Genomic DNA, 22460 nt, shown 5'->3' on the forward strand with positions numbered 1-22460 from the left:
TGATCTACTAAGTAGTACTTCATTAAAACGATATCAATAGTTATAATAGTTTATAAATAGAATCTTTATGAGAATTCTCAAATACAATCTTTGCACTTGAAAACTGAAGGATATTTCTTGAGTATCGTTTATCTTTTCGTGAAATCTTTCAATTGTTTCACTCAGTTAGCGCCAGTACATTAGCTTGAAATAAATTATCTACTTTCGCTTTATGGACCTAACGAACGAATGAAACTCTATTCTCTTTTCCTTGTTGCATAAAGTCCTAAAAATAAGATAGAAAAATATAGCTTGATTATCATGTAGACAATAATTAATTTCATCATAGTCGACAGAGCTGCTTTCTAAAAAAAAAAACAAAATATAAGTAAGTAAAAAAACTAAAATTTTATTTAATTTTTAATGTTAAACCTGAGCAGGGTCGCCATTAGGATTTTTTCAGATATACTTAATTAACTTCTGCTCGCTGTCTAGGGACCAAGGCGGAGAAATATCTTGCGGAGATAAATTATATGGTAATCGTTCAGCGAGATAAATTCATAATTATGATACCTTTATACTAAAATATTATATTATAGACAGAAATATCCATTCCTGTTAGTGGTGTAGGATATTAGGTTTTATTCCGCTAATCCAAGGAATATTTTCCTTGAATATTCTTTTTAATTATGCCTATATGTGTAAATTTCTCGATAAATACGAAATAATCGATAGAATCTGGCGCTAATCGGTCTCCGTTTTATTAAGTTTTTTTACGCAGTAGACTCTTCGCTGTAAAGATAACTATTATCATTTAATGTAGGAATATTAGTAATACTACGTAGATAGTGGTTCATTATAGTACTTCGAATGTAGTATAACCTAAACTATACTTCGGCAAATATTCAATTTCTAGACAAACATTTAACCTATATACGTTGTACATTCATATGAAATGCTATAACTTCATGACTTTTAGTGGTCGTGGTGATAAATGAAATTGCAGCAATATTAACACATTGGTCACGATGTTTACGACCTCAGTTAAAAAAATATAATTTACTTAAAAACTATGCTAAAGCACATACACTGAGTTTTTAAAAATATGTATATAGAATGTCATTTTTTATTCTCTTGCTGGTAGGCTTTTGTGCAAGCCCGTCTTCGTAGCGTATTCTACCACCAAAAAGTAGTACTCAGTATTATTGTGCTCTAGTTTAAAGGGTGACTGAGGCAGTGTAACTACAGGCACAAGGGACGTAACATCTTTTTTCCCAAGGTTTTTGGCGCATTGGCGGCGTAAGGAATGGTTAATATTTCTATAGGCAGTCGTGGCCATTTACCATTAGGTGGCCCATTTGCTCGTCAGTCTACCTATAATCATATAAAAAAAAAATCTCAATTCAATTATGTTTTGACTTGAAAATTAATCATAATGTTAAATAAGATACGGCAGAGTTGGATATATGTACTGTAGAAATTTTAAATGTTGTCATAAAAGAGGGAGAATATTTTATATGAGTAAAATATTACATTGCACGTACTACGTCGGGACAATTTTTAACGGTAAATAGGTTATCTTAATATATCGAAAGATGAAAAGTTGTTTGACATTATATAACTTATTTTTTCCAGATGAAACTCTATGAGAATTAAACCAGAGATTAATTAAAATTAACCCTTGATATTCTCAAAAGTGTACTTTGTTCCGACATGTTTGTGTTATTTATGAATATTTAAGTTATATTATGCGTTTCAGTGCCACTTTAATGCCGTAATGGTAAAATGAACTTGACACCTTTAAAGAGTATTTAACTTGACCCTTTTAAATAGTTTGTGTCGACAATATATCAACTGTAATGGTTCTGTGATTTTGTAATGTACAAAATTAGCTATATTTACTATGGCTTTGTTCAAGCCCCTCTGAGTAAGTACCACTCATATATTCTACCATCACTATGAACCATAAAAGTTGCTACATAAATAAACAATAATAATAAACTAACAGGTTCTATATAAATACGTCAATGAACTTAACATATAACGATAATAAAATTTAACATTTCCTTATTTCTTAAACTTGGGAAAATTTTATTGGGTTTACAAAATAGCATTACTTACGATTCGACAAGACCTGTTTTAACGGCAGATAATAGATTCAAACAAAGTTAGAACATGAGTTTCGTATTATTCATATTTGATTTGAACCGCTCTCTACCCAATGATGAGCGAATATGCAACCAGTTACCTTAGTCCTTAACACGTTGTAATAAGGCTTATAATAAATGAGTTATCTATTTATGTGGGCCACAGTATGATTGAGTGACGCGGCCCTACCTTGGCATACTTGATTTAGTAACTCCAGCATTGAAACAGCGCTATAATTATTAACGATTTTAGTTATAAATATTACAGTAAAGCTTTTTAGCGCTATATTCCACCGAATAGCGCAATTAAAGCCATTTAATTCTCACTAGTTCCTTATTACATTGGTAGATACAGTTGATTTATTTTAAATATATTTAGACGTAGGATTTATACGTATAGGTAATTCCCCTAGAAATTGATGATTGAAAAATGTTATCAAAACATAAATATGTTTTTGTCCGTATTACGACAAATGTAATATGTATATTTCGATAAAAAAACAGTGTTTGTTTTAAAAAAAAATCTTCCATAAATAAGTTAAACTACAAATATTTATCGATACAATATACTGTTACCATATTTTACGTGTAGTGTATTAGCAACGTGCTTACATACTGGTTTATGTTTCCTAAAAGAGTTTATTTACTAACAACGTGTATGTATTGAGAAATCTAGACTTAACTTTGTCGTAAGCGTGTATCGTAATCACGCCTTGCTGTATTCGTCTCTGGAAGGATAAGTCATGCACTGATTCTCTTGGCATGGTCTGTTACAAGCCATTCTTTGCAATTTTCTCTATTATAAAATACAAAAATACTTAATATATACATACGTGTAATAAAAATATTTTTATTAATTATAAGACGAATAAGAATCATATAGGAAAACTATGAAGGCATTTTTAAGTATAAAATTGAGGTAATGAGATTGTTTTATTTGACACACAATCCAAAACAAAAATCTTACCAATGTTGAATTTGTTATTTTTTACGTATAAAATCTCAATCGTGTGACGTCTAATACAACTTTAATTCGGGTTTTCCGTAGACGTCTCGAATCAGACACAAAAACATATGATTCGAATCGTGATTCATCACTAAAATAATTATGATTGTTTCGTCAATGTAATTGCATTATTTTTTGTACATACCTTTTTTATATGAATAAAAATTTCAAACAAAAATATTCCATATTAAAGTCATATTAACTAATTAAAGTTATATAAATTTACCTAACTCTTTCTTCCAATCATTAATTAGATCGAAAAGTTCATTCGACTCACAAGGTCATATTGCAAAATGCCCAGGAACACGTTGTCAGTTAAACTACAACAACAAACAACTACACGTGTAATAAAATGACATAAGTCCGTGTTACTATGCATGAAATATAAATGTCGCGTCGGTTACTTGGTAACGATTTATACAGAGTCCTAAAATGTATTTTTTTGTTTATTTATCAGACTTGAATAAGCGGTCTATAGGTATAGTTACAACAATGACTTGCCTATTGAACCCGATGGATTTGAACATTGCCTTTGTTTTACTAAATTGGTAAACGATGCTTTAATTACAGTTTACGCATGAAAAATTCCCTCGTGTAATTGTTATTTTCCTTGTAAAAATGCAATGTTTTGAGAATTGTAGAGTAAATATTTTGTTCCGTTTGCTCGCTATCGAAAAAAAAAAATGTTTACTAGACACCCACATTTTCTTTAAATACAATCTAACATATAAAACATATTAATTATTTACGGTTTTTCTATTGAAAATAACATATTATTATAAATATTTTAATTTGTTATTGATATTATTATAAATAAATTAATTCACTGGTTTAACTAATATGGTTTTATGATAACAAATTCGGAGAAGCCGTCAAACGTTTAATATGTCAATATTGAATTAACCAAAAAAATTTAACACAATATAATTTATTCCGTAAGTTTATTATTATTAATTTATTACGTATCTAGAAGCCGTAACATGTCATAACAATTACTTAGCTATTGTGTGTTTAGTGTACTTGTCCTGTCTGTGTCCCTAAAACTTAAGAAATCTGCTTTAGGAACATCTCATTTCCTGGGTAAAATACTATACTATATGACTCATAGTACACAAGCAATCAATAATACCACAAAAAATGACATCAGATTCTTTACATTTAATTATTTCAAGTTAAAATATCGGCATCGATATTACCTATGATAGAAATATATACAATAATAATATTAAACCTTTAATTCATAAAATTTATTATTTTGTTACTAAAAATTCAGTTATATATGTATTTATATTGCACTTTAACATGTTAAAAACGTGACAAAGGTACACAATAAATTATTCTAAATGTTCTAAATTGTATTAGCTGCAATATGTGGCCTTTACGCTAAAGCAGCGACCCCATCCAGACAACCTTTGGACAGATGACCGATTGTATAATATGTGGCAAGGAATACAATGTATAGTTAAATATTAATTAAAATAATAATATAAAAATTTACGATGTATATATATAGCATACGGTCTCATAAAATAAATCAGCTCTTCATTATTTAAACAAATCTAATAAACACAATATGAGATGAAAATGGGAACATTCATTAAACAAATTGAATAAATACATCTATTCAGACAATGGTGGATATGGATATTACTATGTTTTCTTAGATAGATAGTTTTTTTTTGTATATAAACATTAAAAATTAACGAATGTTGATTTAATGCAACAACATCTTAATGATTTCCGCTAACGTCTAAACATACTTAGTGTTCATAAATAAAACGTTGTTTATAAAAAAAGTTTATTGATATTCTCGATATTTCCATAAACATAAATAAAAACTATGTAATAATTAAAAAAATATATATTCGAGATTACAAGCTTTAGAAAAAACTATCCAAGTATATCATCACAATTTAATGGAAAAGAATATCATTACGGATACAAAGAATTATATTAAAATATTAATGTAGGATCTGTCATGACAAACTCCACCCGGTGACTGGGTACGTGATATGTTCACCGATATAAAGTATATAAAATATAAAAACTGCATTTTAAATATGTCATGTTTAGGGTGTATGAATACATTAGTGATGTTTGGTCGATTTTTCGATACACTAGTTTCACGCATGGTGTAGTTTTCACATCCGCTGTAGTTGTCCTCATTACCGTTCGAACGCGTCAGGACGGCGCCAGGCGAGCCCTTGACGGTAACGGAAATCAAGTATATTGGAGAACCAGATACAACCTCATAACGGAATATATACAAGCTGCTATTAAATGTCAAGATAATAATAAATATACATATATTTTATCATTTTATTTTTGTAATTAAAAATTAATTAATAAAATATGTACTGACTCGTATGTGTAGTAATTGTGTATTTTTTTTTATATTGCTCGTACGTAATAATGTATGCTGTTAAGTAGTTCCTATGAAATATTTGCTTGAATATTAATTGTGTTTGATTTAGATAAATCGTGTGAGTATCAAAAAAAATATATTTAGAAGATTTGATCGTCGAATATGAAGTATTTTTTTCAGACAACCTTCGAATACTGTACAAACACTAATAAGCGATCTCTATGTGGCTAATATTTAAGCCTATACGTAATAAAAACGTGTACATAATGGTTATGTTTAAACAACAAACACACGTATACAGGTAACACAAATTAAGTTTAGAGGAAACGGATACAACATGGACACTTTATAAATACACAAGCAGACTTCTTTCCGCCAGATGTTGAATATAATGATGTAAATATTTTAGATAGGTATGGGCTCGTCGTACTTTATGATTCATAAACGTAAGTGAGACTTCGCACATAATATTACACAAGATAGTCAGAGTTTTTACTCGGAAACTAACGCTATGAAGACTTCATGGATGTGACCTGAATAGAGATAGTGATTTAGTTCAGTGCACTTAGTTACGTGTTTTTCATCATATAAATATATTTATACAGTATGTATATTTAGATCATACGTACCTCCTTGCTCTTTAAACAGACCAACCAACATATATTCAATACCATTTGATCATATTATATTCAACCAACCCGTCACATTCCGTTTTGTACTCTTAATTCTAAATCGAAACGTAAATATCACAATGCTTACAATGAGACGTTAGAAGACGTAAAGTCCTGTAGTGCGTAACTGTAAGAATTCACTTCGTATCTCACTCGTGAAATTTTGATACGTGTGCCATATAAATTTTATAACTATTATAGACACTGTCACATATCACATTCTGCCATTCCGAACTCGCATTCTGCGGTGAGATTCGAGTTCCTTGTTACAGAATAGCTCTATTGGTAACTTTTATAATTTAGTTAATATATTATAGCGTATATTCGAGTGGCAAGGATTTATATTTCGACTAAAACTTTCTTAAAATATGATATTATGGTCTTATTATTATACGAAACACCAAAAGTCAAACGACAAATAAAATCTTTATTCATTTTTGGGGTGAATACTTGCTATTGCTTGTATATACTTGCTTACTGATAGTTAAAAATGGGAAAGGAATGTTTGAAACCTTGCAGAAGAACCTCTGAATTCTGAGAAGGTAAAGGTGTTCGTCGATTTTAACCGGAAATGTTTAAGTTTGTGGTAAAGCGTGGAAAAATTATACACCAATTATGTAGAAAAGATTATATAGAATATTTATGATGCATTCATTTACTGATCGAACTTTGACTGAACAGCTAGCCGATATGTCAATCAAATAACATTTGAAACTATAAATGTGATTAATATTGTATTGGAATCCAAATCAATATTATTTGTATCCTAGCTTAAGGTCAGACTGGAATTAGTTTTAAATGCAAGCCTTGACCGTTGACTTCTATTCAAAGCGCTCCGGTATAATTTTTATTTTAACTATTCAATGGACTGACAGCCTACTACTTGATTGTTTGAGACATGCAATCATTATGTTTCATTAAAAAAAGTATTTCTGTTCAAATTGCTGTCAAGTCGTATTAAAATTGTTAAAAAATTATCACTCGTACTTGAAAGTTATGTTTAGTAAAGGATGAACATCTCGCAATCTAAAGTTCAAAATAAATAAATAAAGGTCGGTCACACTTTTGATTAGTGAACCCATATCGATGGAGTAGGCTTACTGTTGGTTCTGAGTTTCTGAATATATAAACGTACTTATTTCCGCCAAAAACGTAACCATTATGGATTTGTTTATCATTACTAGTTAGAGTAAAATAAATAAATCATGCTATATTCATTTGTAATTTTAATTACTCACAAGTATTCGTTTACATTATATGAATAAGTAGTTGTATGAAAATTGATCTACGTTGCGCTCATTCTAGTCTTTTAGTCTTAGACAGATATTCTCATCCAAGCACATATTTAATTTTTCACTACGAATCAGCCATCTTTGATTCAGCCTCAGATCGGTAAAGTATTACGTTATTAACATACAATAAAAAATTTATAGCTATCTTTACCACATTGGCATATTATATTATTATATAATATACTTAATATTTAATTTAATATATACAATAAAAAAGTTACAATATATGACTTAGCAAAATATATAATTACTTGAACGCGTTGCATGCAATTAATTTAAATGATAAAAGTAACGTAATTATTATCAACACTTTATTATACAACACACTTCAGGTTACGATCAAAAGAAATTTATCATGCTTATTACTGTATATAGAGGGTTCATTAATTACTATATTGATAATCCTAATGCCAAGCGATTACGCTGTATTTTTACATAATAATATTTATGACGTAACAGTCAACTATTTTACAATTATATTATGTAATCGAAAGAAAACAATAACATTGGGTATGAATACTTCGTAAAGTATAAACGGAAAAACTGTTATAACATCATATATAATAAGTATTTCTTTTTAAATTAAAATAATTTCGTACTCATATAATACGTGACCACATAAAAATATTTTGATGACCTCCGTAGTTGAGTAGGGTGTACACAGGTTTTCATGGGTACGCCACTCCGAGGTCCCGGGTTCGATTCTCGGCCGAGTCGATGTAGAAAAAGTTCATTAATTTTCTATATTGTCTTGGGTCTGGATGGATGTGGTACCGTCGTTACTTCTGATTTTCCATAACACAAGTGCTTTAGCTACTTACATTGGCATCAAAGTAATGTATGTGATGTTGTCCAAAATTAAAAAAAAAAAATTATATCAGATTTTCTAACTTATGATACTTACTTAATAATTTCCGTATAATATAAGAGTTATAGTCGAATAAATAACTCAACTTATTCTTTAGTATCAGAATATTAACTAATCAGTAAGCGCTGATGCATCAGTTCGGAATCTTAGAGTGTACTCTTCAATAGTACCTATTTAAATATACGGTATAGTCATCAAGTTTAATGTACGATCTATTTTAATCATAAAGGGTAAGCGTTCCTTGCCGTTCGTTCCTCTCCCTTATTTTACTTCGGTCTTCATATAGAATATAAACGAAGATATAGATCTGTACGACACTACATTCGTACATTTAGTAAGAGAAATCTGAAGGAAATTTTAACCTGAATAAAATTGTGGTAATGCATGTCTTTTGATTTAGAATGTGCTAGATATTTGTTTGTTTCTCTTTAAATCTAGATCATCAATTTAGGTTGGTAATACAAAGATTATTTAAGGTCGAAGCCCCATCTTCAAATTGGGTAAGATTAAACAAATATTTTTTTTTGGAATCAGTTATAGTAGTTCAGTGTTTATTCTGGTTTAGATGGCTCTTCCTGTAGAATATAATTATTTCGCTGCTGCCTTGGTGTAGTGGTTATTTTATAAAGTTGCAGATCAAAATACAATGGGTTCAAAGGCCGACTCAGGTCAATATAAGTTCTGGGTTTCTGAAAACGATTACCGATTTCAGTTAAACATTGTTTAGGTTTGATGGTAATCACTACTACTAAATTGTTTTAGTTATTGATATTTTTGTTTCTGCAATATTGGCGCTACTGCCATGAATTAACTTTTTCAAATTGTATATTCGAATTTTCATAACTCTGTTTAATATAAAAGAAATTTCACATCGAATTAATTACATAACTAATTTAATATTCATGAGTTATCCTAATTATTAATACAGGTTTGTATTTTCGTGATACAGCAGTGGATTTCTTTCCAACATGGTTACGCTAGAGAAATTGTCACCATTTGTTTTAGTCAGCCGCTGGTTCAACGCAGTTATCTTTGAATTTTTATGACCAATAATGTGATATAAAGTTCTGGGTAGGTATCTTCTTGTCAATCTTCACGAGGAAAGTCTCGAATAAGGCCATTCAACCGCGCATTTTACTAAATTAAAATTTGAAATAAGTTCATAAAGGAAATGCATATAATACGTTAATACATATGTACATCGGGTAAGAACTGATAACAGAATAAATAAACTAACTTAATATTTCCCAAGCAACTTTGACATGTCTTATTCCAGCCTGATTCTCAGTAATTATCGTTGCTTTCTCTTTTTAATGGGACCACTCTTCCGTCAAAAGAAATCATGTGTCATAGGATAATAGTGAAAGTCGTTCTTTATTTAATTCATTAAATAATCGTATCGATGTTGACATCAGTTATGTGCGAGAATGGTTTTCGATTTGAAAGAACTATTGGCGCGCCCTGGGCAGGACGGACTTGTGTGTCGTGACGGCAAACGGCATGACGGTCTCTTATGTTGTCAGCTTGGCCACTAGCTTTTGTATGTATGCCGTGTATCATATATACTTCGTTGTTATATATGATTATTTAATGAGAAAAATATACTTATTTTATCAGCGTAACTACATATTTTTGATTATTTTACCCATAGTGTTGTAAATATCCGTAATGGTGCATCACGCTTTATCAGTCCGTGTACTTTTGATTGCATTGTTTTTCTGAATATGCCAGTAGTGTTTCAAATAAATAAAAAAAAAAAAAACAATGACGGACACATTTTATGTAAGATTCACAAGGGGTCACTATAAGAATACATTTAAATACCAATTAAAAGCAAATTTAGTCGCATTAAGATGGAACGAATTTTTGAATGTTGAAACAAAAATGAGCATATGTAGATCCCACAAAAATAGTCCGTGTGGGTATTGTGTTGTTCATGTCGATTTAAAATTGGTAATATTTCAATTATAAGTCCTATATGTTCAAATGACTAATATGACTAATTAAGGAAACAATATGTATAACAGTTTACAATATATAATAAGTTATATCCGGCCTGTCTGACCCCTGGTCTCAATAAATTACAGCTGTCGATATAAATTTCTCGCCGATACTAAAGTGTTGAAATATGCGTTAAAGTACAAGTTGAGTATCACAGGGCGATATTTAAATAGTTTATATTCAATGTTTAGCGAACTAAAAAAAAAAGATGGTACATAATTTGTTTTGTTTTTAAATTCCTATATAGATTGATATTATCACCGAAGAAACCGTGGCTTATTATGAAATAATTTATTAAATATAGTTAACATCTTTAACACATGGAAATAAAACGATCAACTGCTTTAAAAGTTAAGTAATTCATAAAACGAGTCCACAACAGGACACGACAACTATGTTTATGATGTTTCATATAGAAAATATTCGTGTGTTTATTTACGAAGTGAATTTAAAAATAGAATCCATTTAATTCTTTTAAAGAATTGATTTAAATTCGCGATTTATTTTCTACGTTTATGTAAATATAGCAAAGATATTCGACAGAAAAAAAAAGTTATAATTATAATCATGCTTTCGTCGTGTGCCCCGAACACACACGAAGATTCTCTTTCAAATAGTAGATTATAAATATTTTGTTACACTGGCTCACTCACCCTTCAAACCGGAACAAAACAATACTAAGTACTTTTGTTTAGATCTGATTCGTTTTATTCCCAAAATAAATGAACAATAAAATCAATGATTTAAGAAAGGCTCGTTGAATTGTCAGTAATTAAATACTTACATTCTCATTTTAATATTTTGTTAAATTATTTTGCAAACCTCTATCTTCACTGATGAAACCAAAAAGTACTTTTTATTAGCTGTAGTCTGTAAGCGAAATTTAATATGGCCGACTTTGACGATTGATCTTTTATAAATAGGAATATGAAACGTAAACGATCACGTTGACACGTTATATTTTTGTCTACTTCATGAAAACCTGTATAATTGTTGATTTAACACAAATTGAAATAGTATAAAGTGTCGGTTTTATTATATTGTTTTCAATCAATATTTTAATGAATATACTAACTAGCATAAGTTACATACAATTATTGACAAACTTTTTTTTATTAAAAAGAAAATATCAGCTATTCACTATTTCACAAATCGATATTAAATAATATTAGTTAAGATTTTGATTCATATTATCATTCACAGAACATAAATTGTACACCGTTTTGATACGAATTTTCGATTGAAAGTAAGTCACTTTCACTACCGTTCAAATCGATTACAGTAACGGTTTTATTTAACCGTACGTAATTTATTTTTGTATCGATGACTACTGTACGTTTAACAAATATTGAATGAGTGATACAATATTTGTTAAACGTACGTATTTTAACTGAAGTGTGTCTGATATGCTTCTTCTACTGTTTGCTAACATTTAGTTCTAAGCTATAACACGTTGTACACACAAATATTAGTTTTATAGATTCCTTAGCGATGTGAGATTCCATTGAACATATATTTTTATCTAAAAATATATTTCATATTAAAACTGTACAGTGTGCATTTAGGTGCCTACTCTATTTCGTATTTTTAAATGTTTTTTTAAGAAGTATCACCACCATTAAAATTGTATGTAAAAATGACGTTACGATTGAATAGGTACGATTAGCGTTTATATAATTTACGTATCTACTACAATACGTGATGATAAAATAATTATATACTTACGTCTGTTTTCTGTATTATTAATACATTTTAGGCTAGTCTACACGATCAATAATAGCAGGGACCGGAATGAAACCAGAAATGAATAATAGGATTGAACTAAAATAGTAATTATTTTATTATGACTTATATTATTAAAAGTTTGTAAATTAAAAGTAAATACTTCATGCCATACCTTTGACAACAAATGAGACTGCAATTTAATTATAAAATTCTGTATTAGGAGAAATATATTAATTCAGTGACATAAGAAGGAAACTGGTTCAGATGAAGAATAGTTGATATCTATGGAAATATTTAAATCACGGTTAATTACCGTTACAAATACAAGATGTTGTTGAAATTTCTCGACTGTTTTGTGATTATGAGGAATCTGTAACATTGACGCAATAGCATCCAATACAGAGCCGTCGAGTTTCGTGATATAAACGTGCTTCGAACCGGATTTCGCCGCTTAATTGTATGAAAGCACTAAAAAATGTCACGCGCGGCTCTAAAGAGAGATAGCCACCGTGTGACATACTCTGATATTGTTTTATTTGACATTATTGTATTAATACTCCTTGTAAGATGTTAATGTGACTTTTTTTTTTATAAAACAATAAATCTGTAGAAAATAATAAGTGATTTTTCAATGATCACCTAACACGTATTCGGTATTGAGCGGAAACATATTATGTATTTCTATATCTAGATTTTTTAATCTTTTAAATTAAATTCGTAATTAATTCTAAACTAATTTATCATAATATACGATCATAACCAACTATACTTCCTGAAATAAGACAGATTGTTGTAATAATTTATTAAATTCTAATAATTCCCTTGTCTCTTTATAGTGTGATGTCAGGTAATGGCAGTTCAATTTATTTACGTTTAACTTCTTCACTTAAATAAAACGCTTTATTTACTTTTAGAGTTCTTTTATGCAGAATCCGCATTGTCGGTAGTCGCGTAGAGACTATTGAGCCTTTTGTGGAAAAAGGTTACACGTGGAATGATAAAAACGTTAATCTAGCATATTTAAAGGCTAGACGGCGCCAATTATAAAGCTGTGACACACGATACCTGTAATAATGTAGGTATACTAATCAATGCAAGATATACTATACTTTTATTTTAATTTCAACGATAAATTAATATATTGCACAAACCACTATTACACAATACCGTGTTAAAAACACACACGTGAAATTAAATGATTAAATTAACAATAAAAAAACCTTATGAGGAACTCGTTTATGTGTGTGTATGCTTGATAAAAATCAATAATACAATTATATATGGCTACGCAATTCGAAGTAATAATATTGCATCAGCTAAACAACTGTAACAATAAAATAATTACATATGACACGTACCAACTTTAAATAGAAACGAATATATAATGATATATTTCCTTGGCGGTAGAGCTTTATGCGAGCCCGTTTAGATAGGTACCCAATAGGTACCTACACCTCACGTATTTTACCGCTAAACTGGAGTAATTACTTTGTGTTCCCATGTACATAACATCTTGGTTTCCAAGGTAAGACGACGTAGGAAATGGTAAATATTACTTAAAGTATTAATTTCTATGGGAGGTGGTGACGACAAGAATAATTTAGACTTATTCGGAATCGAACAATAAGGTAAGGTATACCTTGGTTCTGAAATAATACCTTTAAACATACAAACTCCCCATCTTTTTTTTATAAACATATTACATAGATAAACTTTTTTGTAAAATTCATTGTATAATTCCATTTTTTCGTATTAGAGGATATTATAGGTGAACAAGTTTATTGACATCAAAGTTTTGAATAGAAAAGGATCGTTGTTCGGCAATTACGTCGGGTTTTTGTAATTAATTATTTTTACCATGTAGTATAAGACGGGCTATATAACTTAATCATTTCTAAGGATTAACACTAGTGTAAAAATATTTACTTGAATATTGCTGACAAAAGCATATTATGTATCAAGGTGCCATTCGCGGTCATTTTAATGTATAAGGTTTTACGTGTTCAGTTACGGAAATCAATAAAGCTACGTATACGATTAATAATTAAACGAATGTAAAGTGTAACGAATTCTGTATTACGATTTCATAAATAAACAGCCGATAAGTATCAACATTATTCTTCTTAATCTATGTTCTGTTGTGAGAGAAATAAAAAAAAAATTCAAATAAATTCGTTTAATTAATTAGCACACTTACAATATACATATAAAACACATGCCTACATTAAAAGATAGGGGAAGTGAATTAGTTGAAATTAGACCGTTATGCGTTGCTATTAAAAATATAAGTCACATTCGAACTATAGTATAATATATAAGGCTTATCTCGGCGATACCTTGGCACTATTACATTAAAAAAAAAAAATGTCAAAAAGAGCGACATCGTTTTTTTTACTTTGACATGATATGTGTTGTCAGTGGCAGTACGAACGTACACTATAAATGTTTCATATTAATATAAATATAACATATATTTGTATGTGTCTAACCCCCCACCGACTGCGTTCTGAGCCGAGGTGCGATCTCATAGGAGACACCCTCAGGACGAACGTCACTCTCGAGCCCAAAAGGGTTCACCTTAAGGCAAACTTAGCACTCACCCCAACGTTCGGTGACGCTGTAAAGGTCGGTGACGCAGATAAAAAAAAAGTATGTGTCTAACAAATGGTAGTGTGTCTAATGTTTAAAATAAAAAAGGTAAAAAGTTTTTGCTTCACGTATTAAAATATAGATAGATATGTCACATTCACCGATGTGTATGTATGTATGTGTATATATTCAACATTCAAACAATCATGTAAATAGTCAAATATGAATTTAAAAAAAAAATGAACGTCTCGAATATTATTTAATGGTAGAAACACGTGATAGGTGAGATTATTTCGATTAGATTGAATATTTTTATAAAAAGAGCATACTAATAATTGATTACCAATTATATATAAATACTTTTCTAAAACTATTTCAAAGGCAACGGATGGCATAGGTTTCCATCCAATACGATCCTGCAGAAAAAAACGCTTCTTAACCAACACGCGTAATAAATCTGGCAAGTACGCACAAAAACGATGAAGAATACCATCTTCATGATCCACAACTAGTGGATCGTCATTGAATATTTTCTCGGTCTGATTTTCACAGGACTGTAGATTTATACAATAGCTCATTTACAGAATATCACAATTCCATAGTTGAAGTCAGGCGAGTAAATATGCAACATGATAAGTATTGGTCGCTTTCCTTCATGGACACATGCTCTGAAGATATCTTTCCCCGCATCTGTTTCTCATATCACTTTTTATGTTACCGAATTCAGATGGATCCTAAGGGCCGTTACTAATGAGTTTGCTAGCACGGGCGACACGCTTCCCACGGTGCTACAGCGCGAGCTAACGCACCGCGGCCCGTGAAATCACATGCCGTGGGAAGCCAGCTTAAGAAATATAAGTCATTCCTTACAATGTCAGTGAGCTGTCAAAAGTAGATTCTAAGCTGTCTAATGTGTATGTGCCTCCAATCACAACAAAGCGATACAAAATATTCAGGAATAGACTAACTTAGTCTGTACACTTTTCTTGTTCAATATGTTATGCTTAAAAACAATGTTAATTTAACTTACTTATCATTTTTAACATCTTTACATTGATTAAATTGTTTTAAAATTGTAAAAATATATCTGGGTAAGTATCCCTAGATGATAGGATAGGAGCATTAACCCCTGATCGCGAGGACGATGCACTGGCACACCTGACTTCGCAGTACCGTGGTCATTATACACGTTAACTGAGTCATGTTTTATTTAATTGATATAACTAAAACTAAATTCAAAATTGTAACACACATAATTAACCGATAACAATCATATTAGTGTGACAATTTTTTTTGTTAAGTAAATGTTTTCAAATATATTCTAAATTTTATATGTTATTATATATTATTATTGAGTAATATATTATATATTTTTATAATATTTACTGTTTTTATTTATTACCATTTATCTTGAATTGATTTTATTGGAATTTCCAATTACGTAATCAATTACATACCTATTCTGTTTAATAAAAGTATCTGATTATAATTTGTTTATGTCTAATCCTTGATCTTATCTGATCATTAAGGCCTATTTAATATTAAATATGTTATTATCTATTATCTATAATTTATTATTTTATTTGTGAAACTATAAATATACTCTTGGGAAGACTCGCTTTGTAAGCTCACATTGCTCTTTTATTTCAATATTTTTTGTATCACTTTAAAAAGTAAATAGAACTAGATATCAAGGTCAACTTCTATACTTATTGAGTGGAGTGATTTAATTTGTTTCATTTACTCAAGTATTCTAAAAATAATTACAATTTCCGTCTCGGTTAAGTCAATACATACTTTCTGGGACAAGGTATTCTCGTTTATTATAAAATACCGTTATTTTTTTTCTATTTACTAACAACTTAGCTAAAATTTTATATCAACATGAGTTAAAATCACATACTTAGAATATTATTTTTCTATATATTATACATACTAAAAAGCGTCGAGGTCGATTTTAATGCACGCGCTTATAACGACCAATTTAAATAAAAATTATTTGGATTAACAAACTTGATAACTGTCTCGTTGGTCTTATGTCTGGTTCATAAAACTACTGATCACAAGTTCCTGGGTTGAAATCCCGTAAAAATAGATTGTCGGGTTTGCTGTCCCATCGCTCTGTGACAGTGAGGTAGGCTTAAAAGCACACACTTATTTCGAGCATTATAAAATCTTCAACGCAGTCTCCCTTATTAACTGCCGTGGCCAGTCCGCCTGAAAGAAGAATCTTAATCATAATTTTGACTTTAAATGATTAATTATATTAACAAATCAAATCTTTTGATTTAGGCACTGTCTTCATTAGGGTAAAAATAAATCTTAATAATTACGGATGTCTTCTGTATAAACCTTCAAATACGACTCGTTTTATTACATAAGCTATTTTATTATAACTGTAATATATTGAGGAAACCACAACGCTCTAAGAAATAAAACGCTATTATCTGAAGGTGTCATAATAAACTTTTATCATTTTGTAAGTAGGAGTAATTAGTTTTTATAATACAAACTCTTTGAAATTATTGTTTTAACTTTAGTAACTTTTTAATTTCCTTACCAATTATCTAACATTGTTGATAACTGTTGGTACTTTGAACAGCATTATTTTGAAGGAATAAGGAAATAAGACGGTAATAAGTCTGTTTGAGGAGATTTTGTTTGAATGTTAGAAATTAGGTTGACTTCGTTAATGGTCAAGTCTGGGAGCACCGGTGAAGCGCCCCAGAAGTTCTCCTAAAAATATTTTTTCGGATTATCCCCAGAACATTACTTGCACCTTAAGACTGGTAATACAGAAGTTCATATTTTAATAATTATAATAATTTTGAATTTATCAGAAAAATATTAATAAATAAAATGGACTCAATATGTGATGACAAAAACAACGGCTGTGTCGTATTTTATGTACTTTGGCCTTATTTTTACATTACAGCCTTCTAAGAATTTAAGTATTTTCCTTTTCCTGTATAAAAATAAAAAAAAACATTGACAATAATGCCAAAGATCAATGACCTGTAAGTTCTTAGACCTGTAATCCTTTATGTATGTACAAGTTCGTCTGTTAGCCTTGATTAATATTCGTTTTTTATTCGAATAACTTTCAGCCTTATCACCATTCATATAAAATATTTAATTCGAGAACAAATAAAAAATAATAATTTGGAAATTCAAATTAGAATTTTGATAAGGAGGATTATTTTTAATCACAAGGAAACTTTTTGCTCCCAAGTACTTTGAAGTTGATACAATTATAAAAAAATATTTTCCTTTACAAAGTTAAACTACCGTTAATGTTAGCCTTTATGGTAGGTAATACAATAAATATAATCTGTGGTATATCATTAGTGCAAGCAGAGATTCAAAGAACAAAGATATTGCTTAATGTGTAACAAATTGCAGTTGTTATTGTATCGTGTCCCGCACGGCATCGATCTTTGTAATTCTAGTGTTTTCCCTCATTATCGATTCGTCCGCGGCCTGAGGATACAAAGCGGTACAATTGGTGCAAAGTGGTACGGTTAATAAAAACTGGTATGAAGCGGTTTGAGTACATTGTACAATAATACATAGAAAACGTGAAAAATAAAGCCACGTCTGAGAAAAACTTACATTTTTCGTTTACAAAAACAAAAGGAAGTAAATATTTCCATAATTTATTGCACAATGATGTTAGAATAAATTGAAATGTTTTGACTTAATTAAGTGTATGTTTTACGTAATAAGTATTATTTAAAATAACGTTCAGTACAAGCATCTCTAGAACATGTATGTACGTGTTAAAATCAGTGCATTGATAAAATATATATAATGATAATTATAAATACATACATTATATTGTTGTAGGTTTAAATTTTATCGGTGATGCGATCTGAATCACGGTAATAATCATTCTTAAACCAGTTTTTTTTTGCGGTAACATTATATCAGATAGGTACATCTGATATAAACCACAGTATTTGTTGTTTATTATTTATTTCATATTCCTTTACCACAAACATCCTTATTTATTGTTTAAGTTTATTGAGTTTTCTGCCCTATATCTAAATTAATAAGACTGCAATTCTTTTGTTTCAGATGCCCCGAATGATGCGAATTACATGATCGGAGGTGTAGTGATTGCCATGGCCCTCGTTGGGCTCATAATTGTGCTGCTGGCTCTCACAATCAAGTGAGTACAAAAAATATATTTCTCTTTAAATCATCATATTTTTTGTGAAAGAAAAGTTCAGTCGCAAGCAGTCATGAGAAACCCAGAATATTTAGTCCTCATATAACGTTGGCAAATCAAAAATCCAATTGAAGTAGTTTTAACATAGTTGCAAGAAATATATATTATTATAATATCGATAAAAATAAATGTGGTAATCGGACATAATATCGATTTGAAGAATATAAATCGTCGTCGTAAAAATGTTATAAAAATTTAACACCAAGCATCACTTTAGTTTTATGAGTTCTTACACGTTGAAACATTCAACGAGTATTGTAATATTTACTCGTAATAACGTTTAATATATAATTGTTGGATATATTGATCAGAAAATTGGAAATAGATAACTAGAATGTTGTCTTCTAGAGCTAAGATGAATATCATGAATCAATAAACCAAAAAGCATTTGCATTAGATTCAATCAGAGTAAAAGCAAAGTGAGATTCCATATTCATCAACCGTTATGACTTTATAACATTTGGCAATCATATTTGGAACAATTTTCTCGAGGTCGTAACCACAAATAGAATACGTGATACAAATAGAATACATAGTACACTATTACCATATAATATATAAATATAAATTTCTTTATATTTATGTAAGTATTAACTACCCTTTGGGTAAGTAGGTGGATAGCATTTTACCATAAACCAAGCGCTAAAGTACTAGACTCTTCATCCAACTTCAAAAAGATTGTATTAGTGGTTGCTATTTAAAAAGTCTAACATATATTATTTTTCATGTAAAATTAAATCTTAAATATCAATGCGTTTTTTTTTTGTTAATTTGTATCTGTGTGGGGAAACATGTTTTCCGTATCCGTTTTCCTTTGGTGTATCTTTATTGTAAGTACTACATTATCTATATGGACATGTCTGCTAACTATTGTCTGGATTTTTAAAATAAATACCTATACCGATCTCAACAAATGTTCAATCAACCGTGCATAATTATCAAAGGTTAATTACAGAACATTTAAGTCCTTAGTCACGGACGATAGTTTGAGTTATAAAAAAAATAATAAATATTTTATTATATGAATGTTTTTTCTTTAGCATCATAACTACATATAATATTGAAATGATAATTTTGATACTTTTGGCATTTTACCAAGACTTGTTGCATTCTCAGTCGCTAGTGTAATTTCACACTTGTCTGGTCAGTCTGCGTCATAAACATATCGTATTGAATAATTTAATGTGACATTTCGTCTACTCCTCGGATTAACTTCAGGACATCGTGTAAATGCGGTAACCTCGTGTAACTTCAGATTAAATAGTTCCGTGTCAAATGTTACGTGTCCGTTTAACAATTACCTAACATCTGTTCGATGATGTAATTGCTGTGGCAGAAACCGCCTCGCATTTCAGACAATTCTACTAATCATGAGCTCAAGGCAATAGAGCGGCCGAGTCAGATGCTTGTATCCAAGGATTTGTAAACGATTATTGCTTAAGTCCTTTCTATACTAAGCTTATCTTCTGTTTCTGTTTTTTATCTGGGATTATTGTTCGTTTTTATAATAGGTATATGTTCAAAAAGTATTCTGTGCTTAGATTCTATTCTTAATAATTTTTAATTTTTTTTTAAATAACATGATAGCAAATGTTATTGATAAAAATTTTCAACGAAACAAAACAAAAACTAATGAATTATTTATTTTAAACGAACAGAGCAAGTTCCCGATTGATAAAACAACAGATATGACGATAAAAGAGATAATTTCGTAACAATACTGGCAATTGTTTATCGTATAGCCGTGGGTTTAGAGGAAATCTCATAGCAATTGATTTCGTTTAGAGACAAGACCTATATGAATGGAAATGATATTATGTATTCGATTTATCACGTGACCAATTAATAAATGAAGATTGGAAAATGACGTCGACAATCGTTTATATAAAGCCATCAATCGCTTTGACATTGTCCTTCGACAAATTGACAGACAGAATAATTTGGACGAAAACGAAGTTCGGAATATCTTCGACAATTGCGACGTATTCAATTTGTAAAGGTGAGGATAAGGAAAAATATTTACATGAAGAGAAAGATATAAGAATATTATAACAATACTATCCGTCTACCAAATGAGTAAAAGATCAACGTTATATCCCATAACGGTGGTCTTTTACTGATAAGCGGAACCTTAAATACCGATATCTATATTTATAAATTTCAAAAATTACGAACTCTTTAACAAACTCTCGCCTTAATTTCACCCTTTTAGGTGATGAGTTTTAAAAATTCCTCTCTTAGTGCTCATCCGCATTCCACGAGGAATTCGTCGGCAAAATTTCATCCCTTTAGACTCAGCGGTTTATGCGAAGCGTTTTATGTCAGTCAGCTTTCTAAATTTTTATTAAGTAGACTAAGCGATAGTTGAATGTTTTGATTATATTATTTTTGTTGAAGGTAGATTAAATAATTTATCGTCATTTCGCAGCGATTACTTTTGATTATTAAAGAATCGTCGCTCGTCCACCTCATTTGTTTTAATTGACGTAATCGCCACAATATTATTTCGCGATTTATTAACTGACCAGTTTTCACTTTAATCTTCTTTGATGATTACAAATAAGTGTTATAAAGTGAAGATGCTAATCACAATTATAAAGCGTTCTTTTCGACGAGTGTTAAAAAAAATGTAAGTAGTCTTTTTAATTGCGTAAACATTTTTATCTATGAATCTAAATCAAAACTACGAAAATCTATAAACATTTTTAGTAATACATATCTTATTTTTTATATTTATTTAGTGTGTATTTGTACTTTCAATAAACTTGTTATAGAAAAGGTAATAATTATCAACTTTTAAATAAATGCGTGTTAAACAACCAAGTTGGCCAAAGATGGCGTCCAGTAGGTACTTTAATTAGCACACTGGTTTGGTGAAGCCGTGCATAAGTGTTATCAAATTTAAGCCGATTTATTTTACGCATAATACAAAATAACTAATAATGAGAACGAATGAATATTATTTAAATATTACTTTACACTGGGCATTTTTCAAGTTTCGTACCATTTTTAATGTACAGTTTTAAATGAATAAGTAGAGTGTATTCGTCGATAAATAAAATCTGATTTGAATCACATGGATATTGCATATCGTAAGATGTAGGAATTGGATCATAAAATTGAATTGTTTTTTTTAGGTACTAACAACCTGATACGATAATAAACCTCTTATATTAAATACAATTTGTATTTTCTTTCCCATTTGAGAAACGCAATAGGGACGTGCGAGTTAGACATTTTAAATCGATTTTAATCCCAAGTAGAATGGAGACGACATGAGGAAGGTGAACAGGTGCGAAGATTTCTTGAAATTGTAAACACAGCAGTTGCAATTGTATAAAAATACGTGCTTTATTCTTGATAAAGTATCATAAATTCCAGGTCGTTTGTTAAGTGTTATTTATAATTAAATAATCATTAGGGCAGAATTAGGATGTTAATTTAAGTAGGTACGCAATAGTTTTTATTGTCATCAAGGACGTAGCGTTCTCATGGCTATTATATATCCATTAAAAAATTGTGCATAGTTTACTCGACGCTACTAGATTACGAGTAATTAAAGCATATTATACAACAATGCGCCACC

The 22460-nt window shown here is 29.9% G+C and overlaps 1 protein-coding gene across 3 annotated transcripts in view; it reads left to right on the top strand.

Annotated features, from left to right (window-relative positions):
- Positions 1 to 22460, top strand: part of LOC113401348 (uncharacterized) — a 162165-nt gene that overhangs the window by 130664 nt on the left and 9041 nt on the right. For all 3 annotated transcript variants that reach the window (XM_026641222.2, XM_026641223.2, XM_026641224.2), the window contains one exon: positions 18721 to 18814. In XM_026641222.2, coding sequence (XP_026497007.1) covers positions 18721 to 18814 — 94 coding nt within the window. The remainder of the gene's footprint in view (positions 1 to 18720; positions 18815 to 22460) is intronic.

The sequence above is a fragment of the Vanessa tameamea genome, chromosome 7 (genome assembly GCF_037043105.1).
Source record: "Vanessa tameamea isolate UH-Manoa-2023 chromosome 7, ilVanTame1 primary haplotype, whole genome shotgun sequence".
Taxonomy (NCBI): domain Eukaryota; kingdom Metazoa; phylum Arthropoda; class Insecta; order Lepidoptera; family Nymphalidae; genus Vanessa; species Vanessa tameamea.